Source organism: Mustela nivalis (genome assembly GCF_964662115.1).
Source record: "Mustela nivalis genome assembly, chromosome: 13".
Classification (NCBI taxonomy): Eukaryota; Metazoa; Chordata; class Mammalia; order Carnivora; family Mustelidae; genus Mustela; species Mustela nivalis.
In genome coordinates this window covers 26,364,594-26,384,030 of record NC_139032.1, presented here as the reverse complement: position 1 = coordinate 26,384,030, position 19,437 = coordinate 26,364,594, and the positions used below count along the sequence as shown (strand labels likewise).

Sequence of the window (19,437 nt, the reverse complement as noted above, 5' to 3'; positions counted from 1 at the left end):
CTATCGACCACTAAACCCAACCAGTCTGCAAACAAAACCAGATGCACAGTGACAAAGGTCAATGGGAAAGCTTCAAAGCAATTAAGGGCTCACTGGCTCATGATCCACACTCTACATGTGGGACATCAACAAACACCCTAGACATACATTACATGTGTTTCGGCAGCGTGCTGAGCGGTTGCAAGGTCCCAAGGAAGCAGACCGCTGGCCACAGCCGCTGGCACAAGCCAAGAGAAATGTAGGAGGGAAAGGTAAGGAGGAAAAGCAAAAGACAGAATGACTATCAGTCAAGGCAACTGTGTACCAGGGGAAGAAAAGACTGAATTGCTACCTGCTGAGTAAGGGATTGTGTTTTCATTCACTCACCCAGGATACAGGTTTCCCCACCTCCATCCTTCTCTACCCTATCCCTCTCAGTTAATTAAGGAAATTCAGGGAGAGGCACAGCAATTTGAAAGACAAAAGTCATTGTGCCTTACCTTTTTGAGCCCCCTGAGAAGAAAGACACTGATAATCCATCCCACCTCCAAGATGCATATTCCCCCTAGAAGGGGATTATCACAGTTTGCAGTGATAACAATTGGATGTTCCCCAGCTAGCTGAATCTTAAACAAACTACGCAGGAGGCAGCCAACTGCTATTATAGGTAATTTTTAAAAGCATCTTCTCAAGGGGATGTACATTTCAGTTGCCTTTAATGACACGCTCTGGCTTAATTCTGCAAACAAGTCCTCACACAGCCAATTTAGAATCTGCAGAAAGCTCAGAGTGAAAGCAAGCTCGCTGGTTGTGCTTATCCTGTGCCTAGCTCACCGGTATTAGCAAAGAGTGGAAATTCTGCCAAAAGTAGCTATAAAGACAAGTTTTTTCCAATATCCTTAACCATCCCTGTTTTATGATTTGCTTCCTGACACCCAGAGCTTAAACCCAGAGATGGAAAATGGAAATGTGTTATGTTAGGGTTTCTGCATCTTGCCAATAAAACCTTCCCACCGCTGGCCTCCTTGCTGTGTTTCTGGCGCAGCTGTTTCCCCCACCCCTCCCCCCACCCTTCGAGGTTACCAAAGCATGCTGCAGCCTGCGCTCCCCAAGGGGGGTACAGTCAAGGTTGCACATTTCTCAACGTTTACCCCCAGAAAGGCAGGAGCTGTCATGTTCAAATACTCCACATGCTGTCAGAAGGCCTGCGATATTTGCTTCTGGAGCCCTAGCAATCATTAGAACGCACTGATCCTGGTTGCTTTCTTCTGTGACTCTCCCCTGGCCCAGGTCAGGCTATCAACATTCCTCTTAGCATTTAATCATTTTGGAGGAGGCTTATATCTAGACGACAATGCCGAGATTCCTCGGGGAATTCGGCCTCTGAATGATCTGCCATGTCCACCGTGAAGCCCTTACAGAGTAACAGCAAGAGGCTTATCCTTGGCTTTTCTTCTTCCACCAAAGGACACCCTTTCCTTCCCTTGATTTCCCCAAGTAAAACCCCCAACTCCGAGGTAACACAGGCCAAGGGAATGGGCTCTCTGTTCGGGGTGGGGGGTAAAAAGTTAATCATAAAGGCGGCACGAAGCACCAGAGGTCATTCTTCAAACGCCCTATCCCTTTGCCAGAAGGTCGCTGTTGGCAAATCTGAGCAACATAGAAACTTTAACAATTTATCAGGTGGGATATTAATTCAAGTGCTATTTTCTTCATCATCCATGTTCTAAATCCTGGAAGACTGATACGGCTGGCAGGGATGCGGGGAGTCAGCCCATATTTCTATGAACATTTTGATCTAATGGAGCACAGCATAGTTGGGAAGGGGGAGAAGCACTCAGCAGGGACAATGAATGTCTATATAATTTGACAGCAGGCTGTCTGTGCCTATCACGGGGTGTGTCATTGTGTGTCTGTGCACCAGCTTGACGAGACACCACAAAAAGACAGACAGAAGAAAAGTCAGGGGCACATCACAGAATGTTATAAGAAATTCATCTGAAGGTTTGGGGAAAAAAAAGTCTTCTAATATTAATAAAAAGTTTTAAATTGCTGGGTATGTGCGACTTGCTCAGTTTGGGGGGAGGGGTTAGTTCTAATTACCGAGCTGACAAATATGAGCTATATCTGGAAACATTTTTAGCCCGTTTTTATTTTAATATGTCTCAGGTGCAAAGAGACATTTTTCTTCCAACAGAGCTGCTTGGTAATGTGTTCTGCACATCTGAGTTACAGACATTTCTTTTTTTCCCCAAGGTTTATTTATTTTAGAGAGAGAGGGAGTGGGAGGGCACAAAGGGAGAGGAAGGGGAGGGGGGAGCAAATCCTAAGCAGACTCTGTGGCGAGCATGGAGCCCCACTAGGGGTTCGATCTCACAGCTCTGAGGTCACAACCTGAGCTGAAACCCAGAGTTGGATGGGAAACTGACCACACACCCCCAGGCACCCCAAGACTTACAGACATTTCTAAGCCTCACACTTGTTTTCCCATGATATGAAATGCTGAAGGTCATCTGGGAAAAGAATTTCCTTCTCTCAAGACCAACGATGTCTTTAAGGTAAGGGGAGAGCCTATGGTTCTTGAGCAGCTGCATTAAGCCTTTCATACTCTGTAGACTGGTGCTTCAGCATCCGGAGCCTCGCTGACCCTGAAGGAACTGCCCTTCCCAGAGACAGCCAGTTCCTAGAGATGGTAAAGAACTTGCCCGAGAGCAGACGTATCTTAGACCAGCCAACCCATCTAAAGTTTGCACCACCGTGTCAGGCCGTCCTATTCCGGGCCACTCTCCACCTGCCTGTCACCCTAAAGCCAGACACCGGCAACTGAGAACTGCCTGTCTGCCCCAGAGCCCGCCCGAGTTCCTCAAACCGGCCGATCCTAAGCGCACTCACCCCGTCTCACCCATTCCTTCCCACGGAAACCACCATAAAGGCTCCTGCCCAGCCTTCTCTCCCTCACTCCCCCTGCCTCCTGCCAGACCCCAGTGCTCCCCTGGGAGTCTCCCCCACGGGCCTATAGCTGCCCTCTTCTCTCAGGAACGGTGAGTAACACACTATCTCTCCCATGGCAGTCTTCCTCTGACCCGCTGGCCTCACCAGACCCGAAAGATAATAAAGCCTCCATTTTAGAACAGCAGTGCCTCTGTCGGACTGTGGCTCAAAGCCCAATTCAGAAGAAGCATCTCTCCGCTGTGGCCTGAAAGGGTGAAGCCCTGTTTTTGAAGTTCTCCAAGAATGCACACCTCTCAGCAGGGCAAACTGGCCTGGAAAATGATGACGTGTTTAGTGGCAAGAAGACCCCCATCTCATGGCGCGGTTGCAGGAGAGCTTATCAGCCCGCTCCTTCCGCCTCCTGCCCTGACCCTACACACATACAGAACACAAAGCCTTAAAGCAGGGCACCTTTAAGACTACCCAGTAGCACATTCTCTGGTGTCAAAGAGACTGTGATTAGCTGTATCTGAAATGTGCCCCTGGGGGAATCGCCAACAAATCCCCGAGCTGGTTGAGTTTAAATGTTCCAATCCGGCCACGTGTCTTTTTCCACTTTGCTATTCAAGAACTTTTACTTTGGAACTCATGCGGCTACTTAAGGGTCAGAGCGACTGACAATCAGGCACAAAAGAGGAAAGGAAACAGAGTTCCTTGCACGGAGGGGATGAACACAAATGGGGCAGAGGGCTCAGGACGCAAAGGCTCCCTGACACCTGTACATTTCTCGTACTTTGCAGTTTAACCGACAGCCGACCTTAATGTCAGAATATATACCAGCTGAGAGATGCCCAGGATGGCCAGATCTTGGATGCACACACATGCAGAATGTGACAGTTTGTCTTTTTGTGTCTTCTAATGAATTCCTGTTCATTGTCGCTGTACCCACACAAAGTACCGAACAAATTGGGGGTCTCGGGAGATCACACCTGATTTCAATCCCAGTGATGAGCTACATTATGTGCACTCATTTGGTAAGCTACAAACTCGGCTTTTCAATTGTCAGCGCACAGTCTGAATGCAAGGAGTAGAATGCAATCAAGGACAAATCAGAGCGTCTGGACGTTAGAGTCTTGTTTTGAAAGAGAAGCGGTCATAAATGAACAGCTGATTTACCAATTCAGAAACATATCGCATCTTGGCCAATGGAAGAAGTTAAGATCCCCACTTGTCCAGACTTGACATGGAGCCAACTTTGCTGTATGTGGAGTTTTGGTGCCATTGCATTTTATTTCCTGAACCTTCTTAACAGCCCAGCAACTACCTAGACCTGGAACAGCGGTTGGCATTCCTCCTAGGATAAAAACACGTCAGCTTCAAAAACATAAAACCATTTACTCAGCTCAGTTAGTGAAAGCAGTGCCTTTTCTGGAAAAATCCTCGTCCTCTTTCTTCAGCAAATCAGAAACAAGGAACACCGAAAATTAACCAAGGGGCCAACAGGCGTGAAGAGGGACTAAGAAGCTTCAACCGAGTCAAGCAACACAAACTCGTTACTTATCCAAAGAAGGAGTGAGTAACTACTTACCAACACCTTGTCTTGATTTTATTTTCCCAAATCCAAACCATGAGAAATCTGAAAACCACAACAAAACAGAAAATAAACTTCGAAAGAGAAGCGTAAACCAAGGGTATTCAGCAGTGTCCTTAGAGAAATAACAAACTCTCTGAAAAACTTCCATTGGGGACCAAAGCTCCCTCTCAAACACCTGGAAACTAACACTTGAATTTTTCTGTAAAGATTTATTTCTCATCCCAAGAACATGGACATTCGACTCAGATAAGACACAGTAGCCCGTCTTCGAGAAAAATGGCCAAAACCCAGAGTTAATGGCTATGAGCGGTTTTCTTTCTTTCTTACTTTCTTCTTCCCAAGTAACTGAGCTCTAGGGGTGAAAATGCACAACGCATTTGACAAAGGCACTACAGTTCTCAACCGCAACTATGTGGGAAAATAATAAGAGAAAACAGATCTTTGGCGAAGCGGAGACAGTAAAAAAAGGAACATGTAATCCCGTGGGAGAACTGATGCTTGGGCTGGATGGGGATTTGGGAAAAAAAAAGGGGGATCTTCATTCTACACAGTTTCTACCACTGACTTGCTGTGTGGTGACGATAGGCCGTTCACAGCGGCTCTGTGCCTTTGGTGACACAAAGCCCCACTAAGCACGTGTAAATAAAGATCTGACAAATGGTTGGAGGTCTCCAGGGAATAAAGCCACAGTGAAATGCCTATTTGTTTCCTGGGCCTGACTGTTCCTCTCTCTGAAGTTTCCACTGGGTTCAAAGGGAACGCTACCCGGCAGAGAAATCCCTGGGTAAGAGATGGATAAAGCATAGGGAGCCCGACGAAGTAACTGTTTCTGAGATCTTCAGATCTACAGGGAGTTTTGCCGGCAGTGAAGACGTACAGCTTCACCGTAGAAGAAGCCAATTTAAGTGAGACAATGTAGAGGAAAACTCTTTGCATGCCCAAAAATGCCCCTCAAAGTTGTCATCGTGATTAAAGTTCTTGCCGGTGTAAGCTAGCCTCCTTCCCCTGGTAGCCTGCAACTGGCTCTGGGGCCAAACCCTAAGGCGATTTTTACTTCTGATTGATATTCCTCTGAATGTTTTCTTCCAGGTTTTAGAAGACAGGATGAAGGTCTGGCCTCTATCCAATGCCAAATAAAGATCCCTTTGCACAGAAGACAGTGACCCTCATTCACTGCGTCCTCAGTCTAACGAAGCAGAGCTTTCTCAGTTACCATGAATCCTTTTGAAAATGGAGTGTATTTCCCACTGGTCAATTTTCATTTTTCTATATTTGTTTGATTTACATAGTTTTTATGAAATAGTAGAACTGATTTTTTAAGACTTCCTTTTCACTTGAGTAGTTTTTTCAAAATTGTTCCTATCTTACAGAGAACCCGCTGAAGGGCCATGCTGTAGCAGTTCCCTCACGGACTATACATTCCAGATTATTACTGATCATTAGAAGAAACACGACTGCAAAGGGACACCTGTCCATATCTTAGGTACATTAATCCCCATTTTCAAAAATCATGCCTTCAAGATAAATGCTAGAAATGGAATGTGGAAGTCCAAAGGGATGAATGATGTTAAGGTACCCAAGCCACGTAAGTCAACTGCTTTCCCTCCGTACCTAGTCTTACTTCTTCCAACTGTGTGGGAGATAGTAGGAGTGTATTTTCACTCTTTGGCCCATGAGAAATTAAAGGTGAAGCCATTTTCTACTTCCCCATCTGCCATCGGTGTATCCCCACCTACCTGGACAGAAAAAGCAAACACTCCCCTCCAACCTTTGCCGCTCAAAATGCCTCCCACCCGATGTCTCCTAGACCGGCGCTGGGCATGTACGAAGAACACGGATAAGGAGGAGGGTCAGAGAACCTCTGACCTGTCCAGACATTTTAATTCACCAAGCACCTTCCTGACGCAAGACCCTTCTCCCTTCATCCTCAGCCAGACGCTCTAAAATACCGTCCTCTGTTCATTGGCAAGGAACTAACACTCACAGAGGCTGACAGACTTAACAAAGGTCACAGCATGGAGTAATGGAGCAGACTCAAATCTGGGTTTTTTTTTCATTTCTTTCACAGTTGCCTTTCCGATCTTCCAAAATGCGTAGCCAAAATTAGCCAAGGTTGACAATATTGGGGTCAGGATTCAATTTTAGATATAGAAAAGCACTATATATAGTCATTCATCTTCACTTGTTTCAACAGGTGCGAACCTGTGTAAAACCTCTGAACACGACAGACTCCATTTGGAGACTAAAACTTCATCCTGTTTTTTGAAACAGGAACTACCTGGAGCTACTGAACCAAGCAACAGCATTACGACAACACAGGGAGGTTGAGTCCACATTCTGGATGAAAACTGGACACTCTGCGAAAGATGTTTTCCTAGTAATTGACATCATATTCTCAGAAAACCAATGATGTGAAATGTCGTCACATCTTCCAACCATAACTTTTGAAAAACCAACTTGTGTATGTTTCCTAATACTTCTGCCATCTGCAGAATAAAGACCCCTGGCTTGTACCCCTTAATGGGACACCGTTGGGGTTGCAACTATATCTGTGCTTCCCAAATTACAATTCTAAGACCTCTCCCCCAAATGCTTTTGTTTGATTTCAGTTCTTCCTTTCTTGCTTGCTTTGCACAGGTGTACCAGAGAATTCGAAGATAAATGAGCTGCCCTTATTTGGACCGGCCCTCAGGCGGCTGACAGTTAAGGATTAGCTCTCTGAGAAGTATTGTTCAGGGTGCTTGGGAACTCAAAGGAGAAGCATGTAATCCAATCTAGGGGAGGTGGTCGAGGAGAGTTCTCTGGCTTCTGGGTAACAGATTACAATCAGCCAAGAATGGGGAAAAGCAGAGAGGGATACTATCTGTGTCCACTTCTAGCTAGAGTGGGGAGCCCTGTGTGTTTCAAGGGGGTGAGGCATCTGGAAAGGCTAGGAAACTGTGAAACAGAAGCAAGGGTCAGGCCCAGTTTGGGTTTTAGAAGAAAAATTGCAGGTAAGCTCTAAACAAAACCAAACAGAAGGAAACACCCTTGGGCCAAACAGCAATACAACAGGATCAAGTTGAATTGTGGAAAACTCACTTTGGCTGTAGGATAGACAACAGGATTGTGAGAAGGAAAGACTGAGGGCAGGAGATCTGATGAAGAAAGCTGCTAGAGACATCAAGGCATAAGAGAGCTGTGGCCTGAATGCGGTCATGGGGAGGTGGCACGGGCACAGGAGATGGCTGTCGGTCATATTTACGGGAATCAGTAGCACTTGGCAACTGATCGCACGTTGAGGGGAGTATGGGAGGGGAACAAAGAAGGTTTGGGGTTTGGACAATAGGACATACAATGCTGCAGCCTGGAGTGCCTGCCAGGAACTCAGAACTCAGCTGGTGGCTAATCTGAGGACATCAGTGTGGGCCACAAATCCCAGATAAGGCGTTTCTGTGGAGAAACATCCAGGGTTTGGACCTCTGGTCTCGAGCTTGGGACACAGGTCTAAAGCCCACTCTCTAGAGCTTATGGTCTAACTGGAGAACGCAAGCTGGATGCCGTACCTGGACACATTTCTTGTTTGGGCAATTAAAACCCCTCTTTTGCAGGCACAAATAAAAGTTCCCAACAGCAGCGAACTCTTGACAAACTTAATCCCTAAATTGCTGAAATAGTCTAAGTTCTCCTTAACAGTGACATAATTATTATGAAAGAGAGAATAGAATCTCCTTGGCCACTGCCCAGATTTCTTGGAAAATATAAGAGACCAGATATAGCAAGGTCACATTGGTCCTCCCCCCTCCTCCCCGGAAGCTGTCCCTTATTCAATGGGTCTCTCTTGATGGATTCAAGCAGTAGTCTTAAGACTTTAATACTAAATTTCACCAGCAAATTTCTCCCACAAGGCCAAAAAGAAACAATTTCTCAATTTCCTGTGATGTTTCACCCATTGGGAGTAGAGTCCTGCCAAGCATTCTTTTATTTTCTGTTTAATAAGAGACACTTTATTCACTGCAAAATAAAGGGCCCCTTCAAAAGCAAATGTAGTTGCAGTGCACTTAGAGGAACTTCTCTTTCTGCAATCTAGACCAACAAGGACTCTAAATTATGAAATTCACCAATTAAATCCTTCTCATATTGAAGAAAGTTCAATCCTCCCTGACCAGAGAAGGAGAATGTAGGAAAAAAAAAAAATCAATGCATTAACACATTAATAACTCTAAGAGGAGATCCAAAATAAATGATAATAAAGGTTGCTTTTCAAATGTCTCTCAAAGGAAACAGCTAAAATGTATGGGCTGGAAAGGTGTGCTTAGGATACAGGCGAGAGAGTCACAAGGCAGCAATGTGTAATAGGCAAGGTAGAAGAAACCCAATCTTCCCTGTGGGTACTGAATCACACAGACTCTAACTGTGATCGTCAAAATGGCTCTGATCTCCAGACAATAGTTTGTAGATTTTTTCTTTCCTCTTTCTAAGTTTGAGAAAAATGGTTTCAGTATGTTAGGAGAAAGTCAGCTTTCCTCCCTTTCAATTCGAGAGAAATTATAATTTGCTGTGTTCTCAAGTGTAATTTCTTTGTCTCTTCAGATGAGACTCACCACCCTCCACCCCCAAGAAAAGCATCTCTAACACTGTAATGGGAGCCAATGGGAAAATATGATTCACCGAAAGAATGAACTTCACCTCTAACTTCCTGGGGCCACACCCACTCCCTAAAGGACACAGGAAGGAGGAGCCTCTGAGCTGCTGCGTTTCTTCTCCAGGGAAAGTGTGAACCAAACATTGTTGAACCCAGAGGAGACACTCAGTCAGAGCTTGACTGAGTAGCCGAGTGCCTGTCACCTCAAAGAACCAGGAGGCTCTGGTCCTCGGAGGGGAGGGGAATTGAGCGCAAAGAATCACTTTGTTGACAATACGATCATCTCCCTTTCCAACTGACACATAATCGGAGTGAGTAAGAGTTTATGTCAAGTGAATTCCAGCTCTCCAGGGCACTGAACAGTGGAGTCTGAGGCCAACAGTCGACTTCAATTTAATCTTAATCTTTCACTTAAGGACACAACCTTTGTCTAAGTCCCATCTACACCAGCTCGGAGGAGGGTTTGCTTGTAGTTAACTGATTCTGGACATGATGTAAAGGGTCCTCCTGTCCAGTTCTCGTTGGCTTCATCCCTTTCCATCCTTCAAATCTCTGAAGTGACTGATCATACTGTTCTCGAGGAAATGGAACATTGAACCCCTCCAGTGTGACAAGTGTAGAAAAAATATATATGTGTGTATTATGGCTGCAAGTGTTACTTGCCCTCTGAAAGCTCTATTTTTCTGGACCCGCAGCTACACGACATGATCCAGACCCCCCTGAGGTTGGCTATGATCATGCCATTAAATTGTAGCCAATGGGAGGTGAGAGAGTGATGGGTACCATTTCCAGGCCAGTCCTTCAAGACCTCCTGCACAGGACGCTCCACACCGTTTCCCGTCCTATTTGTCCACAATGGAAATAGTACTTAGAGCAAACTTGGAAGTTATGACATGAAGATAGCAGAGAAGTTCTCTGCTACTTCGCCCAGTGTTGTTTTTGCAAGTATAGGAAGCGTAGAAACCGAATTATTCTCCCTGACACCCAGTGAAGCTACTGGTCCTCCAACCGTCATCCACATACAAGAAATAAACTATTATGTTTGAACAATTACCTACTTTGGGACTTCTTTACTACGGTAGAGAGCCTTTGCTAATGCATGTAGACACAGAGATATACATAGATATAATCTATATATGAATCTATATATCTCTTTGTCTATAGATTCATATAGATTTGTATATAGATTTCTCTCTTTGTATATAGATCTATCTATATCTATATATATATCCATGAGTTTCCCATCCAGTGTCACAAATTCAACATTGTATATCCATGTACATTTGCATCTTTCTAGAGCAAAAATCCGCAGATCTCACTAGATTTTCAAAGGGTTCTTCACTGCAAAATGCCGAGAAGCACTGAAATTTAAACAGTTTTAGAGACAAAGACACGAAGGCATAGTTCTCTGCATTTAGGTCCTATTTAATTATGCACCCCGCCGACAGCTGGACCTGGGTGCCGAGAGCCGTCCACCATGTCTCAGCTGGACTTCCAACTTGTGTCCTGCTCACCCCCGTCTCCCCGCATCTCTTCTCCACGGAGCTTCCAGAGTAATCATTTTCTTTTTTCTTTTTTTTTTTTTTTAAGATTTTATTTATTTATTTGTCAGAGAGAGAGCGAGCATAGGCAGACAGAGTGGAAGGCAGAGTCAGAGGGAGAAGCAGGCTCCCTGCGGAGCAAGGAGCCCGATGTGGGACTGGATCCCAGGATGCTGGGATCATGACCTGAGCTGAAGGCAGCTGTTTAACCAACTGAGCCACCCAGGCGTCCCCAGAGTAATCATTTTCGAGTAGAAGGCAGATGACCTGCTCACCCCCGTCTCCCCGCATCTCTTCTCCACGGAGCATCCAGAGTAATCATTTTCGAGTAGAAGTCAGATGACCGCATCCCCACACTTCACCTTCTCTGGTGGTTTCTTGTGTCTGGGATAAACTTCTGATCCTCACTACGGGGACTTACGCACCTTGACCTCGGCCATCTCCTGTGAAGCAGCCACTCTCGCCTCTTTCCTGTCTCTGCTCACTTGGCACATTTTTTTTTTTAAATATTTTATTTATTTGACAGAGATCACAAGTAGGCAGAGAGGCAGGCAGAGAGAGAGAGGAAGGGAAGCAGGCTTGCCACTGAGCAGAGAGCCCGACGTGGGGCTCGATCCCAGGACCCTGAGATCATGACCTGAGCTGAAGGCAGAGGCTTTAATCCACTGAGCCACCCAGGCACCCCTTGGTACATCTCCTTGCCTCCTCCCTGAGTCTTCCTCCAGGATCTCTTCTTGCCATGCACTGCTCAGCCTTCTGGTTTCTGGTCAACCCCTGCATCCCCAGCTGGATCCCAACCTCACCACTTTCCACAGAACTCGGTGACTGTCATAGACGAGGCTCCCCCCAAAGCAGACCCTGACCCAAGGCTTCCAGCGCAGGCAGGGAAGGAGGCGGGCAACGGATGTGCTAACCAAGGGGGCACACTGTGTGCAAATGGAGTTCAAATCCCTGGAGGGGGGGGTCTTTGGGAGATGGTGGTCAAGGCAATTTGGAGTCATCCACCCCGAGGATGAAGAAGCTGGGTCCTTTTCCCTCCAACTGCCAACTGGCCCTCGTCGAGGGCTTCCAGCTCGGATAAAGCACCAAGGCAGGAGTCATGGGTGCTTACAGCGGGGCACTGTGGGCAAGCATGGACAGCGCACCCCAAGCGGGTATGGGCAGGACAGCAATGGCATTTGCTATCGGGATCCTATCTATGCAGTATCTCTGGCAGAGACCCTCGGGAAATGCTTGTCAAATAAATGAAAACATTTTTTAATAAGCCTAAAAATAAAAAGTTCAGCAAGTCTAATGAAAATGCCAATATGCAAATTATACACTCAACACACAAACTGCTGTGTTTGGTAAATGTATTTGCTACCTCTCTCATTTCTTCGTGGCATTCCATTGGAACCTCACCGAGAACAGTATTTAAAGGTGAGAGAGGGGTGCCTTGGTGGCTCAGTCGGTTAGGTGTCTGCCTTCAGCTCAGGTCATGATCTCAGGGTCCTGGGATCGAGTCCCACATAGGGCTCCTTGTTCAGTGGGGAGCCTGCTTTTCCTTCTACCTGCTGCTCCCCCTGCTTGTGCTCACTCTCTCTCTGACAAATAAATAAATAAAATATTTAAAAAAAAAAAAAAAAAGGAGAGTGAGACAGAGAATCCTGCACTCCAGGCAGGAGTGTGGAATAAAGATGTTGGACTAGATGTCAGGTTGAGGGTTCTCCCTAAACGCTGCAAGAAACTAACCGCATGACCTTGGGTGAGTCACTTCCCCTTCCTAGGCTCCACTTCCTATGCCATGAAAACAGAGGTTGAGAAAAGGCACTGAAGGCCCATTCAAGTTCAAGCAGTCTATAGTATTAATCATTAGGCATATATGACTGAGAGCAGAGATCCACTTTTATAGCTGCTCTGAGCATGGGTATTTTGGGAATGTGAGATCATGTGCAATTTAAAGAAATGCACTCAGTCAACTGGCCTAGATTTTCTCCTGCTAAATAATGTTCAGATGCTTTTGGGTCACTACATTCCCATCTTAAGAGAAGGGCCTGGTTTGTACAACATTGTACAAAAGCAATTTTAGAAAACAGTACTCACGGAATACTTGTGATATGCAGGGAAACTTAAGGGAGATTAGATATAACTTTAATTAGGGAAAATTGGTCAGCTTCTATTGCCTCATTAAAAAAATAAAAGCAGGCTAAAGCTTTAAATCCTACAGACTTAAGTTCAGAAGCCTCAAGTGGCAATGGATGAAACCAGATGTGCTAGGAGTGTGGCAAAGTGTCCTGATCCCGCATTTCAAACATTTAACTTTGAGGCAAAAAAAAAAAAAAAAAAAGCCAGCGACTTTTCTCTTTCATTTAGAACATGTGGAATATTTCCAAGAAAATTAATTTGGTCCACATCTTAGTCATTCACAATTAAACAGTACAAACTGTTGTTGGTGGGTTTTTTTGAAAGATTTATTTATTTATTTATTTGACAGATCACAAGTAGGCAGAGAGGCGGGGGGGGGGCAGGGGGGGCGGGGTGGCACGCTCCCTGCTGAGCAGAGAGCAGGATGCGGGGCTTGATCCCAGGACCCTGAGATCATGACCTGAACTGAAGGCAGAGGCTTTAACCCACTGAGCTGCCCAGGTGCCCAACTGTTGTTGTTTTTAATCTATTGTAATTCTAAAGGCTTTTTCTTTAACAAAGGCAGTCATAGTCTTTCCTGGGCAGGAAAAAAAAAAAAAACAAAACTGGTACCTGGAACTCCTAATAATTAGTTTCCAAGCTGGGAATTTTGAGAAAGGCAGGGGCAACCTCTATTTGCCAATAAGAGTTGACAGACAAGAGTTATATCAATGCTTTGTCTTTCTAGAGGACATCCCTAGTGAGAGCTCAAAATGCCCTATATGCATATTTCCCCCCAGTCATCACAAGCTTCCCTCGGGGAAGGCAGATGATATCTGATAGCACACACCCCAAATTTCCCTGTTAACACGGTCTAACTGTTGGGTGAATGACTGCCTGAGATTCACCCCCAAATCCCTCTCTTTCTTCAATGTTGGTAAGCACTCAGAGCAAGTGTTTGGGAAGGAAATTGGCTGAATTTCAGGGAATCATCTTAGAAGTGATATTAGTGGCCCTCAAAGAGAATGACAAACCCAGAGAGTCTGGCAAACACTTGATGTCAAATTCCCATGAGCTTTTGTTTCCATGGAGAACCTCAACAATGACTCAGACCTTGGCTGACCTGCTCAGACCTGTCAGTTGTGCCCAGTCGCCAAGTGAGGCCAAAAGGAAGGCAGGCTACGCACTCCACTCCTCCATCCACGACGTTTGCTGTCATATTAAATGCATTTGGAAATGCCTTAGCAGAGTCTGCCATACATTTATAGTTCTATTCATATTTAGCTTACATGATTTATATTTATGTGTATATAACATGCAAATTCTTTTTATTTTTTCTTTTAGTGTCTCTAAGCTAACACTTGCTGTAGCTAATGCAAAGCAACTGCAGGCATTTTTTTGTGGCTGTATTATGGAATTTGGGAGGGAGAAAGGGGGCGGTGGCATTTCTAACCATGATTCTACTATAGGATACTTTTCACTTCTTTTTTTGTTTTTAAGTATTTTGTTTATTTATTTGATCTAGAGAGAGAGAGAGAGAGAGAGCACATAAGAAGGTGAGGAGCGTGCAGAGGGAAAGGAAGAAGCAGGCTTCCCGCCAAGCAGGGAGCACAACTTGGGGCTCGATCCCAGGACCCTGCAATCGTGACCTGAACCAAAGGCAGATGATTAACTGGTTCAGCCACCCGGGATCCCAGAAATTCTCCACTTTTAACTGGACTCAAATTCTTCCCTTTGATCTGGGGACGTGATAACCTGGTCAAGTCATCTTTCGGCACTTTTGTCTTTCTTTTCAGTGACCCGTTGTCTCCCCTTCCCACCTACCACCTCCACACTCTCGAATCCAGTCAAGGTCAGGAAACGTGTAAGGACAGTTCAACAGCTGGGATGTTTATTTAATTTTATTACTGTGTGATTTTCTATTAGGAAGCTTCCATACTGGAATAGAACATAATGGGATTCTATACACTTAGAAAACTGGGTGCTGAATTAAAATAACTGAATAAAATAACCATAAATAGAACAAAATAAGAACCCATTGTTTAGAAGGGAATGTCAGTCACGTGACTTAACTCTCAGTGGCCCCTGCTTGATATCACTGGAGGTGGCCACATGCTGCCAGGGAAAGAAGCCCAAACCTTAAGATAGAACAGGATCTCTTCCCTCAGTGTGTTCCCACCAAATGCTCGATGACTCTTTCAGATCCACTGCTTTTCTGGAAACAAATCCAAATTGACCGGCTAGGTCAGTGGTTGTCATAGGGGGACAAATTTTCCTCCCAGGGGACGGTCAGCAATATCTAGAGACATTTGGGGTCGTCACAGTGTGGAGCGGGGATATGGTGGGAGATCTGTGCTCCTGACATGTAACAGGTAGAGGCCAAAGAGGCTGCTGACCAGCCAGCGATGCCCAGGCTGGTTTCCCACGGTAACAGCTTCAAGGCCTAAAATATCTATGGTGTTAACACTGAGGAACACTGGCCTAGGTCATGGGCCAACAGCGGGGGAACTTATCCCAGAACCTTTTATCTCTGTGAAGAAGAAACTTTAGCCTGTCTATACACCCTGTCGCCAGGGGAGTTCAGTCTTGCCCCATATTATTCCAATATTCTCGTCACCGAGGTCTGCCCTGCCCATCCCCTTCTTTCTGTTTCTCTTATACCTCATGAGAAACAACTCTGACCTTGTCATTTCTGCTGCTCCCAAACACTGAAGAATGTTGTTCTGGCCCCACGACAGAGGGACTGCGCAGTATGGACAGGATCTGGGTTTGGACTCCAAGTCTTGGTTTTGAGTGTTGGACCCACCATTTCCTGACAGACACCCCACAGGAACTGGGTCTCTCCAAGAGTCTTTTCTCAGAGCAAAAATACTGCCTTGCTCACCTGACAGGACTTGACTTGCCTTAGGATCACGGGAGCTGATGTGTCTGTGAGACTCTGATATTATATAAACAGAGAGGTAAGAAAGTCCAAACTCCTCCAGGCATTCAAAACCTTGTCCTGGTCCCATGACCAGGCCCCAGCTTTATCACTTATGACACCCCTGAAGACCCATAGATTCTAGTATAAACTGTGTGTTTGAATTTGTTAAATGAATATACCTTGAATTTTTCTATTTATCCATTCGTTCATTTGAAAACTGTTCTTTGACCACCTGATGGACTCAAGACCGTGTGACACATACTGGGTTTGTAATACAGCATAGAATAGAATAACCGTGGTTGCTTCCAGATTTCGTATCTTTGTGCCAGCCATTTTTTTCTACCTGAAACGTAACCTGCAAGCTCTGTTTTTGATCATTAAACTCCATTCATCCAGCAAAATCCACCTTAAAAGTCAGTCCATCCGAAACTGCTTCTTTATTCCTCAAATCCGAAGTACCCCCCTTGACAATGACGTTGTTCATCTCACAATCAATATCTACCACATTCTCCACTGTATTATTTATTTACATGATCTTATTTCTCCTATTAGCTTTTGAGCACTCTGAGTTGAAAAGTCATCTTATCCAGTTCTTTTCCCCCTTCCTTAAGAGCCTCATACCCGTTGCAACAGTCAAACAGAACATTTGAAGCATGGTAGGTACATTAATAAATAGCTCCATTGCTGACTGGGTCCAACTAGAAGGATTTAAAAATAGGGCATGAGATGTCCCCCCAAATATAGTAGAGACTGTGTTGTCCAGTAAGAGCTAGACAACAGTGGGGACATTCATCACCGTTGACTACCATCCTCTGTATTTCCAAAACACACTGTTCTTTCCCTATCACAGCTCAACTCACTGTGAGTTTAAGTTACCCACTTACATGTTGTAAACTCTCCCCAAACTGTAAGTTCTTTATATGCAACAAATATTTGTCTCTTGTCTCTCTATCTAAAGCATCGAGTAGAGAGTCTGGTATATCTTGGGTGCTCCATAAAGATTTGTTGAGTGAATAAATGAAAGAATTCCAACCTCTCACCCTTGCATGCTTCGATCAGGAGCTCAATTTGGTATCACATGGGTTCATGGTTATTCACTGGGTCCTTCACTGAGTTGCTCACCTGCCCTTCCTGCCCCAGCAGAGAATGGGACCTGACCCTCCCCACCTATACATGTTGTTTGCTTTTGCCCATGAAAACATGGTAGAAATGACCCATATCACTTTTAGGCAGAAGATTTAATAGTCTCGGGTTTTCCACTTCCTCTTCCTTTTGTCTCAGTGAACCAGGAAGTCTCATGTTTAGGGGGTAGCATCATAAAGTTCATAAAGCATCATAAAGTACCATTATTAAAAATATCTAAGAAGGTTAGATAAAGAAAGTCCTCCTGCCAAGCTGTGTTGTATGTGCAAGACAAGGAGACATCATCTTTTCTGCTTTAAGGCTTATTTGTTTCTGCAACCTAACCTAGCTTATTCTGACTGATACAAGAGTGAAGTTCCAATTCCACCTTATTAAGAGGCAGTGTTATCCACAAAAATATAGGGCTTTTATTTTTTAAAAGGACTCCAATGTGTGTAAGAGAGTATTCGTCCCCCTAAGTACCCCCTAAAGCATGTTCAGGTATGTACATAAATGCATAATAAATGTTAATGATAAAGAAATGCCAAAAAAATTTTTAAAACTCATTGTAACTCATATTGTGAAATGAGCTGTGACCTTATCAGACAGTCCCCATAGTAGGCCATGCCTTTGTTCCAAATACACTGCTTGTTTGTTACATTTTCAGAGTTTGTCTTGGGGAATTATTTGGAATTAACATAGTAGAGTCTACCTGCTATGGAAATCTTCATTGTTTGAGGGGAAATTATATATTTTTAATAGCCAAAGATCATTTGGAACTATGCCTTATGGAATATGTGGGTGATTAAACTGCGTCATAGTACCATTATTAAAAATATCGAGGGGTCTGACTCTATGGGCTCAGGCCTCTCTTTTTTTTTGGCAGAGTTCAGAATTTTTCACTTCTAAAAGATGAGTTCCAAAAAGGTACAAAGTCGCCTGTCTGCTGATTCTCACATTTTTTCATATTTCTAGAATCATAATTAAATGTTAATCTCCAGAAACCAAGAAGGTCCCTATATCTGTGGTCATTAAATAGATCCAAAATGATTGGGTACATGGCTGGGTGTTCTTCACCGGCTGCGTTAGAAGCTACTAAGCACAGTGCACCTGGGTGGCTCAGTGGGTTAAGCCTCTGCCTTCGGCTCAGGTCATGATTTCAGTGTCCTGGAATTGAGGCCTGCATCAGGCTCTCTGCTCAGTGGGAAGCCTGCTTCTCCCTCTCTCTCTGCCTGCCTCTCTGTCTACTTGTGATCTCTCTCTCTCTCTCTCTCTCTGTGTCAAATAAGTAAATAAAATCTTAAAAAAAAAAAAAAAAAAAAAAAAGAAGCTACTAAGCACATTTAGTCCCAGACTGTAAATCCATAAAAACAGTTGACTCCTGATGGCTAACAGCCTACCTAAACAGGGTTGATTAGAGATGCACAGCTGGCAATTCTTGTTTTCATTTGTGTTCTGGAGTGAATGGTGTCCCCCCAAAATTCATGTGTTGAAGGCCAAATGTGGCTGTATTTGGGCTCTTAAGAGGGCAATTAAGGTTAAACGAGGTCATAAAAGTGAGGTGCTAATTTTATAGGGCTCATGTCCTTATAGGAAAAGACCCCAGAGCTTGTTTTCTCTGAGAACCACAGAGGAAAGGCCCTGTAAGGACACAGTGAGCAGGTGGCCATGTGCAAGCCAGGAAGAGAGCCTCACCAGGAACTTCATTGGCTGCACCTTGATCTTGGACTTCTACACTCCGGAAATATGAGAAAATAAATGCCTGTCGTTTAAGCCAACAAATCTGTGATATTTTGTTATAGTGACATAGCAGAGTATTCCTTGTTTGTTTTGTTTTGGGTTTTTTTTGTTTTGTTTATTCTTGTTGCCATTGAGATTACCATCTTGTATGTGCTTCCTCTTCCTTAACTGGTAATGATTTTTATTTGGGTGTCCACCCATCGCTGGGCAGCCAGTGTGATTCAAGATGGAACCAATGGCTCAGGCATTAAAAAAAAAAATTGGCAATTCTACTCCCTGACCACAGGGAGGGAGAACTGGCAGGCAGTCTGATCAAAACCAAGTTTAAGATGCGTGTACAATGGTTGACGTAAGTGTTGTGCTCTCTTTCCTGCTGAATGGGCGTCTGGAAGGATGTAGCATCAGGAATGGATCAAAGAAGTCATCTTTGCTACAACCATGAGAGAAAAGTTTGTTTCTAAGGAAGAGGGCCAAAAAGTGGATCCTGGTTCCAGAGTTTCGGCCTTGGATCAAGCCAAATCTAGAGCTTGGTTTTGACTTCCCCAGTGGTATATTTATTGTTCAAGACATTTGCAACCATAACACATGCACATGGAAACTGGGATGGGCCAATAGTCGTCTTAACCATCAGCAAGTCAGACCTGTATCACCAGAGGCCCGGAGTGAAGGGGTGCCCGAATGTTCTTTCCTGCAGCCAAGTATTCCTACCCTGGGCTCAAGCTGGTCGGGGCTCTTGTCCTGCTCTTCAATGGCCCATTTGACAGGATGAAAGGCATTGGGATTTCAATGACTTTGACTCCTCTGGAGATGGGAGGACAGCCTATGTTAGCAATTTGCATGGGCATTAATAGACATATACTTTAGCTATTCAAATATTTAA

General features: G+C 44.6%; 1 protein-coding gene across 4 annotated transcripts in view; it reads right to left on the bottom strand.

The window, feature by feature from the left end:
• Window positions 1-19,437, bottom strand: part of NTRK2 (neurotrophic receptor tyrosine kinase 2) — a 327,279-nt gene that overhangs the window by 147,678 nt on the left and 160,164 nt on the right. For 2 of the 4 annotated variants that reach the window (XM_082695217.1, XM_082695219.1), the window contains exon 15: window positions 4,499-4,546. The exons of the other annotated variants lie outside the window; for them this stretch is intronic. In XM_082695217.1, coding sequence (XP_082551343.1) covers window positions 4,499-4,546 — 48 coding nt within the window. The remainder of the gene's footprint in view (window positions 1-4,498; window positions 4,547-19,437) is intronic. 4 annotated transcript variants of the gene reach the window in all.